Source organism: Onychostoma macrolepis, chromosome 09, assembly GCF_012432095.1.
Source record: "Onychostoma macrolepis isolate SWU-2019 chromosome 09, ASM1243209v1, whole genome shotgun sequence".
In the NCBI taxonomy this organism is placed as follows: Eukaryota; Metazoa; Chordata; class Actinopteri; order Cypriniformes; family Cyprinidae; genus Onychostoma; species Onychostoma macrolepis.
Window position 1 is genome coordinate 34,830,848 of NC_081163.1, and position 15,553 is coordinate 34,846,400.

The 15,553-nt window shown below is 36.1% G+C and overlaps 3 protein-coding genes across 7 annotated transcripts; 2 read left to right on the forward strand and 1 right to left on the reverse strand.

The window, feature by feature from the left end:
- Positions 1-175: 175 nt before the first annotated feature.
- Positions 176-4,785, reverse strand: si:dkey-69o16.5 (Alpha-aspartyl dipeptidase-like). Of its 4 annotated transcripts, none has more exons than XM_058786508.1 (9): positions 4,645-4,785; positions 2,249-2,407; positions 1,879-1,967; positions 1,716-1,790; positions 1,075-1,154; positions 827-1,000; positions 615-674; positions 398-480; positions 176-303 (listed from the first exon to the last, which is right to left on the reverse strand). In XM_058786508.1, the coding sequence occupies exons 2-9, from the start codon at positions 2,341-2,343 to the stop codon at positions 237-239; spliced, it is 723 nt and encodes a 240-aa protein (XP_058642491.1). In that variant the 5' UTR covers positions 2,344-2,407; positions 4,645-4,785; the 3' UTR covers positions 176-236. The 4 variants fall into 4 exon arrangements, with proteins under 4 accessions (XP_058642491.1, XP_058642494.1, XP_058642493.1 ...); XM_058786511.1 differs by having other exon boundaries at positions 2,249-2,347; positions 4,645-4,759; XM_058786510.1 differs by lacking the exon at positions 4,645-4,785 and adding an exon at positions 2,690-2,693 and having other exon boundaries at positions 2,249-2,347.
- Positions 3,156-8,573, forward strand: umps (uridine monophosphate synthetase). Its single transcript, XM_058786507.1, has 6 exons — positions 3,156-3,434; positions 3,635-3,794; positions 4,676-5,347; positions 6,541-6,716; positions 6,862-6,976; positions 7,514-8,573. Exons 1-6 carry the CDS (start codon positions 3,267-3,269, stop codon positions 7,687-7,689), a joined length of 1,467 nt encoding a protein of 488 aa, XP_058642490.1. The 5' UTR covers positions 3,156-3,266; the 3' UTR covers positions 7,690-8,573.
- Positions 8,574-8,844: 271 nt separating this feature from the next.
- Positions 8,845-15,551, forward strand: cryba2b (crystallin, beta A2b). 2 transcript variants are annotated; one of them, XM_058787431.1, is made up of 7 exons: positions 8,845-9,133; positions 9,346-9,550; positions 11,197-11,280; positions 12,753-12,937; positions 13,899-14,040; positions 14,188-14,330; positions 15,029-15,551. In XM_058787431.1, the coding sequence occupies exons 4-7, from the start codon at positions 12,777-12,779 to the stop codon at positions 15,177-15,179; spliced, it is 597 nt and encodes a 198-aa protein (XP_058643414.1). In that variant the 5' UTR covers positions 8,845-9,133; positions 9,346-9,550; positions 11,197-11,280; positions 12,753-12,776; the 3' UTR covers positions 15,180-15,551. The 2 variants fall into 2 exon arrangements, with proteins under 2 accessions (XP_058643414.1, XP_058643415.1); XM_058787432.1 differs by lacking the exons at positions 8,845-9,133; positions 9,346-9,550; positions 11,197-11,280 and having other exon boundaries at positions 12,372-12,937.
- The last annotated feature ends 2 nt before the right edge of the window (positions 15,552-15,553 follow it).

Consider the following 15,553-nt stretch of genomic DNA (forward strand, 5'->3'; position numbering starts at 1 on the left):
ATGTTTATCTGGTGACAATTATCTGGTTGATGAATAACCAACTGCAAGCTTTAAATACAAGAATAATCATCTTTAAATTCTACATTGCTTCCATAGTTTTTGTTTTTGTGTACTCGAAACAAAACCGCTGTAAATAAGTTCTGTGCTTATGATAAGAAAATGAAGAAACGTAAACTTAATTGTGGATTTTTTATTGTTTATTGTAAAAATGTTTGAGTTGCACATAATGTAGCAGCTCACTGTGCTTCTGTCAGTAAGAAGCTGAGATCACTGCCCGGGTCATGCTCTGTAGTTTGCTTCCCCCTGAGAAAGAAATCCACAGTCTCACTTACTGTGCCTGTTTGGGATCATTTGTTGTTATATTTTTCATGTGCATGAGCGAGAGTCTCTGCATTACCTCTGGAACAGGCGTGCTTTGGTGCTCCCTAGTAAGGTGGCTTTGTTTCCCTCCACTAAGAGCATTGAGCCTTCCCGAAGACCCTGCCATGAACAGCATATAGTGGTAGAGCTCAACTACTGCTGGAAATTACATTTTTAAATGCCTTCTTTTAAAATCACAATATTACTGTTTTTACTGTAATATTGATCAAATAAATGCAAGTATGTTAACATACCAGCACGCATGGTGTGTCCAGCTCCTCGTGGTATTGGACAATTCTCTGTTCACGTGTTTCCTGTAAAATGCAAAATCAAATGAAGAATCTACCTTAAAAGTTTGGTTTATTATATTCTGTATATTCAATAGGTTCCATTTTTGCATTTTTTTTTAATTGATATAATATTGATTAATGGAGTCGTGGTGTTGTGCATGATCATCTTTACGTACCCCCATATGCTTGCTGTTGGGATCAGCATCCAGAAAGTGAGGGTTAATGTTGAAGGGCACTAAACCAATGGCAGCAAACGTGGGTGGATAGACGATGGGCATGTCATTGGTGGTGTTGATGCTGATGGTGGAGACATTGGTACCTGCACTTGATCCCATGTAAGGTATCCCATCCTATAAGAAGACAACTACACCTTTTACAGGCAATTACACTGTATTTTAGATTTGATTAATAGACACTAACTCACCTCTAAAACTCTCTTTCTAATCTCAGTTACCAGCTTGCTGTCATAGAGAGCTTTCAGCAGGCGGAATGTATTACCGCCGCCTAGTGGACACAAACAATATAGCACAAAGTCTGAGACCACACACTCACTTTTTTAAATCATAATGATTTATATATATATATATATATTAGTGCGGTCAAACGATTAGTCACGATTAATTGCATCCAAAATAAAAGTTTTTGTTTACATAATGTGTACTGTTTATTTATTATGTGTATATATACACACTCATACAGTATATATTTTGAAACTATTTATATGTATATACATTTATATTATATTTTATATCATATATAAATATATTTAATATATAAACAACATATTTTTCTTAAATATACACATGCATGTGTTTGCATTTATGCATACATAATAAATATACATAGTACACACTCCTATATTATGTAAACAAAAATGTTTATTTTGGATGTGATTAAACATTTGACAGCACTAATATATATATATATATATATATTTTTAGATCAAATTGAATTATTTTTACTATATTACATATATTTTATTATATTAGATATATTCTTATGCTGATAATTGTAAGAAAATGTATATTTTAGTATAGCAATATATTTATTAAAAATCCTTCATACCAATGAATATTCCTTCAGCTTTCCTGACAGCATCCACAGGGTCTGGTGTCTCGTGGACACTGTCCACCTCATAGCCTGGAAAAAGAGAAAAGAAGAGATGAAGGCCAATGTGGCAGTGACTGTGTGCTCAACCTGCATGTGGTAAAATCAACAAGACACAAACCCAATGTCTTGAACTTGTCTCTTGCAGTCTTGGTATAGGCGTCTCGATCATGCAGTGCATACGGGACAAACAGGATCCGCTTTACATTCCTGTTGCACAGAAAACATAAAGATATGCACACTTATAACCGGGTTAAATCAGTGCAGGTCAGATTCATTTGATGATTACAAAAACACAAAAGTGTGTCTTAATACGCTTATATGCACTTGTCATAACTGGTGTTTAAGTTCAATAAATAGACTTGTACTTTGCTTCACTTATGCAGTGACATGCCTGCATACAGATATAAAGAATATACCCAGAATATAACCCTTTATATTATATCAGACTATTAATATGAAGGGGTTTATGCAAAACTATACTAACTTACTTTCCAAAAAAGTCTTGGATCTGCTGCTGACAGTGTTGAAGATATCCTCCTCCGTGAAGAGTGGAGTTAGATACCAGCAGAAGTCTTCTCTTCATGATTCTGCCTCAGAAATGTAGAAGTGGATCAGATGTCAGCTCATCACATGACCAGCGCTTCTTTCTGCTGACAGAACACACTCTCAATGCATAACCTTTGGTCAGACAGTATTTGGTCACAGATGACAGACCTTCATAAGAACGAGCCTCGATAAGAAACCTCATAACTTTACTGGAATCACGTGATTAACGCAAAACATCACAAAATTAACACAATTTACTGAGACAGCAGAGGCAGATCTTGAAGTGTTCATCACAATTTTCAAACCACATTTTAAAACAGACGTAATCGTTTGTTTTGTTTTATTTAAACTTTTTATTTGTGTTATTTGTTTAGGTAACGTACTCGTCATCACAGGCAATTTGTTTTCAAAATAAAAGTCTAGTAGCGGGCCATCTATTCATCTAATTTTTTTTTTTTTACAGGTGAAAACGTCGTTATTTTTGGCTGAATAGATTGATCTAAATAAATAATACTTAAAAAATGTCAGTTATTACTGTGTGAGAGTGATTTTTGTCTTTAAAAAAAATAAAATAAATAAAAGCACAGCCCCTTAGTTGTTGTGTCATTTCAAGCATAACAAACGTTCTTCCACTTAATAAAGTTTTATGAAACTTAGTGTTACCAAAACGACAATAATGTCATGTTGACGAGCTTGAGATGAAATATGAGAGGCCAATATATTTGTGAACAAAATTTCCAGCAGGGAATCTGATTAAATAAAGTACTGTAAAATGCGTTTTGAAAATAATTTTGTTTTTAAGTCCACACGGCCAGTATTGTCAAAAGCATTTGATGCTTTTATTTTGTCAAGTGATTTCATCCCGTCTATCACGTGTGCGTGCGCGCGCACGTCGTCAGTGGTTTGGGAATGATCCGAGCGAGGGAAGCACTTCTCGCACTTTACTCTAGTTAGAGAAACATGGCTGGTCAAATCGAAATGGATGACACTAGTCTGGATACTTTAATCCTGAATCTGCACAAAATCCAAGCAGTCAAGTTTGGGACTTTTAAGCTAAAAAGTGGACTCACTTCGCCTATATATTTTGATCTTAGAGTAATAGTTTCCCATCCGCTGTTGATGAACCAGGTAACTGTTCATGTTAAACACGTGCTCGCTTTGAGTAATGATTCTGTACTGTTACGCCAGATGTGTGTAACATATCCTAAGCGTTTTCCTACCAAAGCTGTTTTCTAAAACAAGTCTCAAGAAGTGGAAAACGCTCCTTTAGATGAATCTCATTTGTTGATCATATATGTTAATATCAGATGTGATTTGTTTGTGATCAGGTGGCGAATCTTCTTCATAAGCGAGCTGAGGATGCAGGAGTTGAGTTTGATAACATTAGTGTGTGTGGTGTCCCTTACACAGCTCTTCCTCTGGCCACCATCATCTGCTCCACCAAACACTACCCCATGCTTATTCGACGAAAGGAGGCAAAGGACTATGGTAAAATAAATTATGCAAATTTAACTGAGCTCTATCAGTAATCGATGTATTGTATTATCGACCCCCATCCCCTGCTGGGTATTTGGACACTTAAGACATTTAAAAATTGTGTTGGGTAGCAACATTTCAAACCAAGCAGTGTTTGTGTAAAACAGCCTAACTAAAACCTAACATGCTTTTTTTGTGAACTATTTATATAGTGATATTCAAAATGAATACAAAATCGATTTGGACACTGTCGTGCGATTTAAACCTTGCCCTTAGTTTCCAAATATTTATGTATTTATTAATTATTTGGATTTGCAAATAGTTTATGTATTTCATGATGCGATTTGCAGTGTGAATCTGTATTATTATAGTCACTTAAAATCATTAAAAACGTCTTCATTACTTGAAATAAAATAAACATTCACTGAAATGCATTTTAAATCCTAAATGTATTTTATTTAAGTTAGATGCTAAAGCAACATTTTTCATTTAGTTTAGCTTGATGTCATAAAATCACTAAACTTAAAAACTAAATAACTAAACTTTAAAATAAAAGACTAAAATCTGCAGACATTAAAGAGAGAGAATCAAAAGCACGATTATTAAAACTTTATCTAAAATAAAAAAACAAAAACAAAAAAAAAAACAGGTAGTTGCAAAGGCAACATTTTTCGTTTTCATTGTTTAACCTGATGTACTAAAATATCTAAAACTGAAATAATGACTAAAAACTAGTATTTATTTATTTTTTAAATAAAACTAATCAAAATAGTTAAACACAATCATTAAAATGGAAAATATAAAAATTAAAATATTAATAAATGCAATAATAGTATCTTAATGATCCTAAATTAACACTGACCTGTATTGATTTGTATTTTGATATCCACCAGGAACGAAACGTCTCATCGAGGGAACCATCCACCCCGGTGGCAGATGTCTGATCGTAGAGGATGTAGTGACCAGCGGCAGCAGTGTTCTAGAGACCGCTGAGGTGCTTGAGAAGGAAGGTCTGAAGATCACGGATGCCGTCGTGTTAATGGACCGAGAGCAGGGGGGCAGTGCCAGGCTAGCTGACCGTGGCATCGCTCTGCATTCAGTCATTTCTGTCTCCAGATTTCTGGATGTGTTACTTAAAGCTGGTCGAATAGACTCGGCCACTTCTCAGAGCGCCAAGAGGTTCATTCAAGAAAATAACACCTACATATTGACAAAGCAGAATGGGCTCTCCGCTTCTAAAAGGAGCTGTAAGGAGCTGAGCTATGGGGCTCGGGCTGCGTTGCCAGACGCTCACCCTCTCGCTGCCCGCCTGCTGAAGATCGCGGAGGACAAGAAGACCAATCTGTGTGTGTCTGCAGATGTGACTCGTTCTGAGGAGCTGCTGGAGATTGCGGATACGTTGGGGCCACTGATTTGCGTGTTGAAGACTCATGTGGACATCCTGCAGGACTTCACTGCAGATGTCGCCAGCGCTCTGAAAGAGTTGGCTATAAAGCACAACTTCCTGATTTTCGAGGATCGCAAGTTTGCAGACATCGGAAACACAGTCAAGCATCAGTATGAAGGTTTGTTTCACAGATGGAGCTCCTTACTAGTCTTAAGGTCCGAAATGTTTGTGTGCGTTTTTCTTTTCATGTTTGTTATCCTTTCCTATCAAAATGCTTGCTGCGGATGCGAAAATGCAGAAAATCGAACCCGGTCCGATTTTTTTTTAATTTTATTTTTTTATTTTTATGGTGGACGAAAGTTTCGGAGTCAGTGTGTAAACGTGATTGACACAACGTGAGGACGTATTTATTTTTCAACATGTGAAAATTTCGGACTCGGTGTGCAATAGCCTTTAAAATGTTACTTTCACTTACAGTCTGCACCAGGTATCCAGAGCAAAGAGATTTTACATAGTGTTGGAATACAGTGTTTTTTTTTAATTTTTCTAATTATTAAATTTGATGTTACACACAATCCCCTCATTGTCTTCAACCATTTTTAAAGGCGCCATGAGTTTTCTAGTTGTTTCATGATTCACTGGATAAGGATTTTTACTTGCAATTTCTGCCCAGAATAATATTTTAGAGCTTGGCATAACTGGCATAATGCATGTTCATTATAAATATGCCCGTGAAGTTATAAAGCTGGAGATTAATTTGTATGACTTTTATAGTTCTGGAAATCACAATTTTAAAATTAAGCTACCTCACATTTTGGGGTTTTCCAAAACGGTTATTTTCAAGAGTTTTGTGTCTTTTAAAGAGACTTCAAAGACACAAAACAGTGCTCTATATATGCATATAAGATCTTTTTGGGGTGCCTTTGAAGGTTTGCTGAAGCCTCCTGGTTGAAAACCACTGCTCTACACTTCATTTTAATAAATGTGCCATTTATAATGCCATTTTAATAAACTTTGCTATTTCTGCTTGATTGTATAAAAATCGTCATCATTTACTCGCACTCATGTCATTCAATACCTGTATGACTTTCCGTGAAGCATAATCGTCATGCAGCAGTTCTCATGCAAGCATATTTTTATAGTGTCCAAAAAAACATCATAAAAGTAGACAAATATATTTCAAAGTTTCGGAAGCCATACGTTCAGATTCCTCCTTTTGTGTTCCACAGGAAAAATAAATGACAAGCTTGTGAGGAAATGATAACGAGAGGGTTTATTGTAGTTTAAGTTTTATTAGGTTTCTAAATGTTATTTTAATTTCCGCACAAGCATTCCTAATGTAAATAATCAACACATTTTCTTTGTTTTAAGGCGGTCTCTATCGGATCTCCTCGTGGGCGCACATCATTAATGCCCATGCGTTGCCAGGTCCGGGTGTGCTGCAGGGTCTCGGTGCAGTTGGCAAGCCTCTGGGTCACGGCTGTTTGCTCATTGCTCAGATGAGCTCCCAGGGTTCCCTCGCAACAGGAGATTACACTCAAGCAGTGGTACGTCTTCTGCTCTCTGTGAAGAACTTATGAACACTGTTCTCTCCTCTGATAATACTTGTTTGTTATTTCATAACAGTAATGTACTTTGATTAGAGCTCAGCTTCTTTTTTTCTCCGTTTGAGTTGATTGAAATGTCTTTTAGGTCAAGATGGCTGAAGACCATACAGATTTTGTGTTTGGATTCATAAGTGGAACAAAGATCAGTGAAAAGCCTGGTCTGGTTCACATGACTCCAGGAGTGCAAATGCTGACGGGAGGTACGGGCATTAGCTTTTCTGTGTTGAAAATAAGGAGTCTCGTCAGAGAAAGGCAATGCCACAACAGCACAAAAATGCATTGTATTAGAATATATGACCCTGGACCACGAAACCAGTCATAAGCAGCACAGGCATATTTGTAGCAATAGCCAACAATACATTGTATGGGTCAAAATTATTGATTTTTCTTTTATCCCAAAAATCATGTTCCATGAAGATATTTTGTAAATTTCCTACCGTAAATATCAAAACTTAATTTTTGATTAGTTATATGCATGGCTAAGAACTTCATTTACACAACTTTAAAGCGATTTTCTCAATATTTAGATTTTTTTGCACCAGATTTTCAAATAGTTGTATCTCAGCCAAATATTGTCCGATCATAACACACTATACATCAATGGAAAGCTTATTTATTCAGATTATGTATACTTCTCAATTTCAAAAAATTGACCCTTATGACTGGTTTCGTGGTCCAGGGTCACATATGTAAATACAAAATATTTGTGCTTAATTTATTAATCTTTTATTCTCCAGGGGATGGTCTTGGACAGCAGTATTCAAGTCCAGAAGATGTGATCTGCACTAAAGGCTCTGATATCATCATTGTGGGACGAGGTATTCTTGCCAGCTCGGATCGGCTCAGAGCTGCAGAAGAGTACAGAACAGCAGGCTGGGAGGCATATCTGAAGAGACTCTCACAGGCCAGCTAATGAAGAAAGAGAACAAAACATTTGGGGCCAGTTGAATCACGTCTGGTCTATCTTAGTCATTCCATTCACTTGAAAACAAACCTAATTCTGATTATTCCCTCCATGTATTGTACACTAGTAAAATGCTGTTTAAACATGTCTGTCAGAATCTCACTACTATTATTAAAATTTTTTTTTTTTGCAAAATTGCAATTTAAATATAATGAACAGTGAAGACTGGGGCTGATGTTTCTGTCTTGTACACCTAGCTAGATCTGGCCTGGTGGTAACGGCATCTATAAGCCTAGATATGCAAGCATACACTACCATTCGATGTCAGGATACAGTAAAAACAGTATTGAGGAGGCATTTTTGCTCAAGAAACATTTCATATCAATGTTGAAATCAGTTGTACTGCTTAGTGTTTTTTTTTTGTGTGTGCAAACATGATACTTTTTTCAAGATTCTTAAAAAAATAAAATGTATTAATTTGATTTGTTACATTATTTTTGTAGCTTCACTTTTGAGAAATTGAATGTCCATGCTGAATAAAGATATGAATTTCTTCAAAAAAAAAAAAAAAATGCTGACCCTCAGAGTTTTAAAAAGAAGTGTACATGAACAAACTCGAGCTTCAAAAATAAACCACGATATATTAAAAGTGACAACTAAATTCGCTTCTGCCTTATGCATGTATTAAATAACTAAGGTAGTGCAACCTTTGCCAAAAATCTCTACTTGTTATCTCTTGTCAAATCCAGTAGGTGGCAGAAACGCGCTGTTGCTGCCAGTAAAGTGTTTAAATGATAAATAAAAACGTTAAATGTTAAGCCTTTCATATAATTGGAAATATAGCCTTAAATTATATATGTCAGTCATTGTCCCCCTGCGTTTCTTTGACAACTGTGTTGTAGTTGAATGTCATTAACAGCAGTGAGGCATGCTGTATACCACATTTAAGACAATAAAAAACTAAACATGCATCTAATTCTTGTATAATTACTAATGATATAAAAATATATAAGCTGTTAACTTTTTTTCTCCCTTGTACAAAAGCAATGCATAAAAATAACGAGCTTCGCAAACTATTAGCAAAAGTGTTACCATTTAATGCTCCGATAATATTTAAGAGTTTAAGGGGGTCACCTTTGTACGATCTCGCGCTCTGGCCTCATGCGCTCCAGATGTCTCCCCGCTTTTTATCTCGACGAAACGCCAGGTCGGTTTGCACAGAGCGACATGATTGACATAATAGAAGTAATCTACTCTGGCCCTCCCATTTGACTCCCTGTGTCAATATTGGATGAGAGGAAAGTGCCGTGTGACAGGTGTCCAGGACAGAGTTCCGCGCGCTGAAGACGGAGAGCAGATCAATGCATTTACCCGCGCGCACACTAAATACACCGACACTGCTATATAAAGCCGGAGGCCGCATTATAACGCTACTGATGCGCCGAATGACACGGTAAGATTTATTTATTTTTTTATTTATTTTTTACTCAAGTTTTAACACTTTAGTAGCCTACCTAAATGTAGCCTTATAATTAATAATTTGAATGCATTATTCATATTTTCATTTACACGGACTACTGATTATTATATGATGTTTGTAGGCTATTGTTGAAGAAAGTTATTACTTGGGAAAAGCATTGCTCACATGATCTGTTGTTCTTACAGGGGAGAAGACAAGTCATCATCAGGATGGGTGTTTTGTGTGTTTTCTGTACTTGTCTCACGTTGAGCCACTCGCACAATACCTGCAGATGAAGAGGTTTTGTTCGTTCGGCTCGCGTTACGCAGATGCAGACACGCTTCAGTAAAACACCACACCGACTGACATCTCACTGCTGTCACTCTTCACCGAGGCCTAACCATTCTACAAGTAATACAACGCCAATAATATGCTGGTTAACTATAAAGAATGCTTAGGCTATGAAATATGCAGAGAAAGATTAGGCTACACATGTCTTTTTTGCATTGCCTATTTATTTATTTGTCAATTAGGCAAAAGGAACATGTTAAATGCTTTCATTTATTTATTTATTTTGAAACCAGTAGCACTTGTAATACTGTAAGGTCAACAAATCTGTGAAATAAACCTTTATATCATCATCTTATATAACCTTGTAATTTTATTTGTGTTTTAAGAACAATATAAATGTCATAATCTGTGTATTGCCAGTAAAACCAAAAATAATTGAGAAAAGCCCATTGTTTATGAGTGTGTAAATATCCTTACTAAATGTTTCTTGTCAGAGTGTTTCTTTGAGTCAGCAGGTAATAGCATCTCTTTAAGATTATTCAATGGGCATTATTCAGAAAAATGTATAAATAAAAAAAACATTATTTTTAATAAAAGGTTAGAAACTGGCCAATTTGTTTTTAAGTGAAAACAAATACTTTATAAGTTTATTATTTGTTTATTTACATTTGATGCATTTAGAGTTCTGCTTATGTTATGACAATTATATCGTGTCTGAATGAAGCATATCTTGCAGTATTATTCCATGAAGTGCTTAGCAAACAGCTACCTGCTGGGCAGGCGTGGCCTGTTGGCTATGTAGCAGTTAAAAGAGTTACTGTTGAAAATGCAAATGATCTTTTTTTTTTTTTTTTTTTTTTCTTGCTTTTGGCAGTAGATAGAAATGTCTGTCTCTGTCTGTCGTGGCCATGTTCTGCAGAAGCGCTCGGCTTGTGCTCAAACACATAAAGGACATTATCTGAGCAGATGTCACCTGCACTAGCTGTCTGGGGCTGTTCACATTTGCCCTTAGAAGGATTAGTTTCCATGGCACCCTAAAGAAAACGTCACCCAGCACTAACTATTCAGAGTACCAGCCAAGTAAATGAATGGCTATCAGGAAAAACAGTATTCACACCTACATGGTTTGATGCAACAATAATAAACTTACTTAAGATGTTTATCTTCACATCTATATGATGTGGATATTTTACAGTTCAATATAGTATTTAAACATCGATTTTTGTTTACATTAGATAGGCCTATTGATAAACTAAACTTTTTATTTTGTTCAAATAGACAGATATGCCAAATCCTGCCACTGTGAGGATACAATGACACAGTTTGCTTTTGGAATGAGACGGAAGTGTCGCACTTTCTGATTTGCATGTCAAATCACTCTGACAGTTACACTGTGTACATTGCATTTGCATTTGGAACGTGTACATTGAACACACACACTTACAGATCATCATCTGATGTATCCTCAGAATTTTTTTATGTTTTTGAATGAAGTCTCTTATGTTCATAAAAGCTGCATTTCTTTTGACAAAAACAGTAATATTGTAAATATTAAGTAATATCTCTCTGTCTCATGCAGTCATTACTCCAGTCACACAAATCATTCCTTTTTGCTGATTTTTCAGATTTTCCTGAATCTTTTGTATTGTTTTGTATACTTTTGTATTTAATGCATCATTTGAGTACAACTACGTTGCAATTACTCTGTGCTCTTATGAAAGTAAGTTACGGGTGCAACTTAATTATACATGTATTGTTTCTCTCAGATCAGTAAAATCAGGATAACAGGACACCAGCTTTGTGCCCTGCATCCCTACAGCACCTGTTCTTATGCAAACAACACCTAACAGGTGAGAATAATCACATGTGCATGCATGCATATTCATGCTTTGGCTCATCAGAATATTTCATAGGGTTGTGTTTCCAACATCATTGTAATAAATTTAGTTCTGTGAATAATACAAAATAATGCTGCGGTCATAAAGGTCCTAAAAATGTTCAAATGTAGCCTAGACCAGTTATACTGGTCATGCAGTAAAGTATTACACCACCAGATGTCATCAACAAGGCTGACCACTGGACTAGTTCTAATGTTTTAAAATAAATTAAAATGGCCTTAACATGATCATGCTCTAAAATTAAACAACACAGGCTTAATATGGCAAATCTGCCTATGCTAATCAAATTCCAAATGTTTATCTCAATTATTTTTAATGATGTGCCTATTATTTAAAGTTGTTTTAGCCTTTATTGTACAAAGACATAAAACAACTGTATGCCGTAGGCCTATGTGTTTCTGAACAGCTGCAGTTACTACAGATGAAAAAATACATATGTATATCATTATCTGAGCAAAGTGAATTATAGGCCTCCTTCACCTTCACGCCTATTTTTAATGTAAGTGCGAGTGCGGCCGTTTGTAACTCCAATGTGCGAGTCGAGCGATCGCTTCCAGTTATTTTAGCCGAACAAAAACAGCCTGTTATGCTGCTTGGTATTGCAAACTGGTATTTGTTATCATACTATTTTAATTCATTATCGTAATCATAAATACACTGGTTTCTCTCTGTACTCTGTCATGAAGTATTCTTCTAGTTCAGCGGCTGTAAATGAATCAGAAGTTTTGCATGTTCAAAGAAAATACTTTAGTTCTGCGTTGACTAAATAAGGTGGATTTTGTGGATCAAATTATTTGTGAAATATCATTAAAGTGTGAGAGAAGTCCTCCTATTGGCCAACAGCAGCCAAGTTCTGCCCAGAGAGAGCATCCACAAGCAGGCACCAGAGAGTGACCAGGGCTCAGTCTAATCTCCAGCCATTCTGCTATTATTTACTCTATCCGATCAAAGTCTCACGTCAAAGCATAGCCATTGTAAATAGCCAAGGGTCTGGCGTGGGGGCAGATAGTGGAGTTTTGATGAGTCAGTGGGTCTAAGACCTCCACAATAGGCTGCACATGGCTCCACAATAGCTAAGGCTAATGCGGTTTTTCTGTTGGCTGCTGCTGAGTGTGCAGGCCTGATGCGCATTCTGCACTAAATGAGGGGCCCTGTCCTATAAAAACACTGGACAAGGGCTTGGCCACCACATTGATTATACTGGATCTGTCCCACCTCAGTACGTGAGTATGCCACAGTCTTAGCCCTCAAAGTGAAACATCAGATTCCTGTACAAAGCTAAAGAGCAAATGAAAAAGATCATGTCGGCAGGAAACACATACTGTCTCAACACTCGATCCAGGAATCGATTTTCACTTGATCTATACCCAGGAATTTCTCACATGGGTGCATGAATTCACGTTATATCCTCATTTTCCTGATAGAGAGCACGGTGATCGACAGCAGCCATGAATCCGCAGGAGCACTTGGAGCAGAGGGGGACGTTTAGGATGACCGTGTTCGAGGAGGAATACTTCCAGGGCAAGAGCTGTGAATTCAGATTTGAGTGCCAGAACATTCTGGAAAGAGACTTCAGAAAGATTCGCTCCATTAAGGTGGAGAACGGCCCGTAAGTGTAGCCTCCGGATGTTTGAATGTGCAAAATGTGAAGCAGAGAGGATATATGATTGCCATGTTTAATATTAGAGATATATTTTTATAGATCAAAACATTTGTAAAATTAGAAGTAATATGTGCACATATATATATATATATATATATATATATATATATATATATATATATATATATATATATATATATACACATCTGTTTTTTAATGCATTAAAAAGTGGCAAAAGTGGCAGTAAAGACATGTATAATGTTACAAATGATTTCTGCTTCAAGTAAATGCTATTCTTTTGAACTTTCTGTTCATCAAAGAATCTTGAAACAGTGTAAATGCAAAAATATTAAGCAGCACTGATATATTTTAAAATTGATGATAAGAAAAAAATGATGTAAAAAGAAGAATGTCATGAAGGATCATTTAATTGCATTTTAAAATATATTAAAATAAAAACAGTTTCATAATATTAATGTTTTACTGTATTTTTGATCTGGGTGAGCATAAGAGGCAAAATATAGAGTCTATTAATCTATAATAATAACTATTATTATAATTACATTATTATTGTTTTTGATTGCTTAAAATATGCCTATATTAGAATTACAGTGACTATTTGTATCTCTTTACTTGATAGCAGTGCTCCACAAAACCACCTAATAGTCATAAACAATATTTGCAACTGTTACTATAGCTTCAATGCTGTTTTTTTTGTGTGTTATATTTATGTAAACTGGAACAAAAACAGAGAGATAGCGGAGATAGTCCGTGTGGCTGGCAGCTGCCTGCTGTGTTGCGTCTGTCAGTGATGACAGATGAGCTGATAAAGGAACACAGAGCCGCTCCATTCAGTCCGCACCATTGTGTTTGCTTTGCCTTTGTGTCCTGATCAGTAGAGATCACTGCCATGTAAAACGCTGTTGTTTCCTGGTTTGCATTGACTATGACATTCTGTCTCTCTCAGCTGGGTGGGGTACGAGTATCCTGAGTTCCAGGGCCAGCAGTTTATCCTGGAGAAAGGAGACTATCCCTGTTACCAGGCCTGGAGTGGCAACAGCAGTTACAGAACAGAGCACATGCTCTCTTTCAGACCTATTAAATGTGCTGTAAGTTTGTCAAATCTGTGAAGACTTACTCCTGCACCTCTTTCATCATCTCTGCAATTTCGGCACATTAGGTTTACTTCATAACAAATATCCTCAAAATCATCACCTCTGTGATCTCATTTCCCATACTCACCCTCTCCCCGACAGAACCACAGTGACAGTAAGATTACCCTCTATGAGTGTGAAGACTTCATGGGACGTAAATTTGAGATGTGTGAGGATTATCCCTCCCTTCAAGCCATGGGTTGGTGCAGCAAGGAAGTTCCCTCAATCAAAGTCAACACTGGAGCGTAAGTCACCTCACCAGCTTTTTAACATCATCTGTCATTAATACACTAGGATAAATAACTAAATATTGAATAACTATATTTAATTATTCAGTTTTTTTATTTTTATGTGTGTTACTAAAGCCAGGCAAAAATGTATATACATTTTTTTAGATTTATATTATAAATTTATTTTATATATTTTACTTCTTGTTTTATAGTGATAATTATATATAATATATATTAGATTTTCAGTAAATGCTTTTTTTAAAATGCATGCAATCAAAAAATGTATTTGTATCAAACATTACATTTTTATTATGAATTTTAAAATATATAATTTCAAAATTTGTGTGTGTATACACACACACACACACACACACACATGCACACAATTTATACACTCTCACAAAGAAGGTATCTTTTCGAAAGGAACAAATATGTACACTTATTATGCACCTTCATAGTACTTATATGCACCCTTTCGGGGTAAATAAGGTACAAACGTGTAAGTACCGCCCCTGTGATATATTTTGTACCTTTTTTTCTGAGGGTGTATATATATATATGATTGTCTTTAAAACTCATATTATACAGAGTGTTGTCCTTTGTGGATCTCCATTTCTTTGTGACAAATAATGTATCACTAATGCAGCATCTCCCTGTACACAGTCTTATTTGTGTGCGGTGCAATAAATTAGATTTGCCCTTTTCTCTGGCAGCTGGGTAGGCTATCAGTTTCCCGGTTACCGTGGATATCAGTACATCTTTGAGAGGGACAGACACGGACAAGGAGAGTACAGATGCTACAACGAGTACGGCACCCAGGCACACACCAATCAGATCCAGTCTATGCGCAGAATTCAGCAATAAGACCCAACGCCACTGTGTACACCATGTCATGCCGTGTCAATACTATAGGCAATAAAGACATTTAAACTATAGTAAAAGAGTGCTTGTGGCAATTCCTTGCTTCCTTACATCTCTGCTCAATTCGTGGATCTGCAAAGTGGTAATTCTTGATGTAAAACAAGCAGATCTGATGCTTTTTTTTTTTTTTTTTAAGTTATATGTAATTAGAGCTGGCCTTCCACATTTCTAGGTAAATGTAATCATGCAGACATTTTAAGAATTATTTTTTTTTTTCTGAAATAGTCAGACTAGACTGATGGAGGAATAATCCACTGCATTATATTTAACAATTATGATATTTTATGCCAGCTGAACAACACCAATTCTTGCTTAAT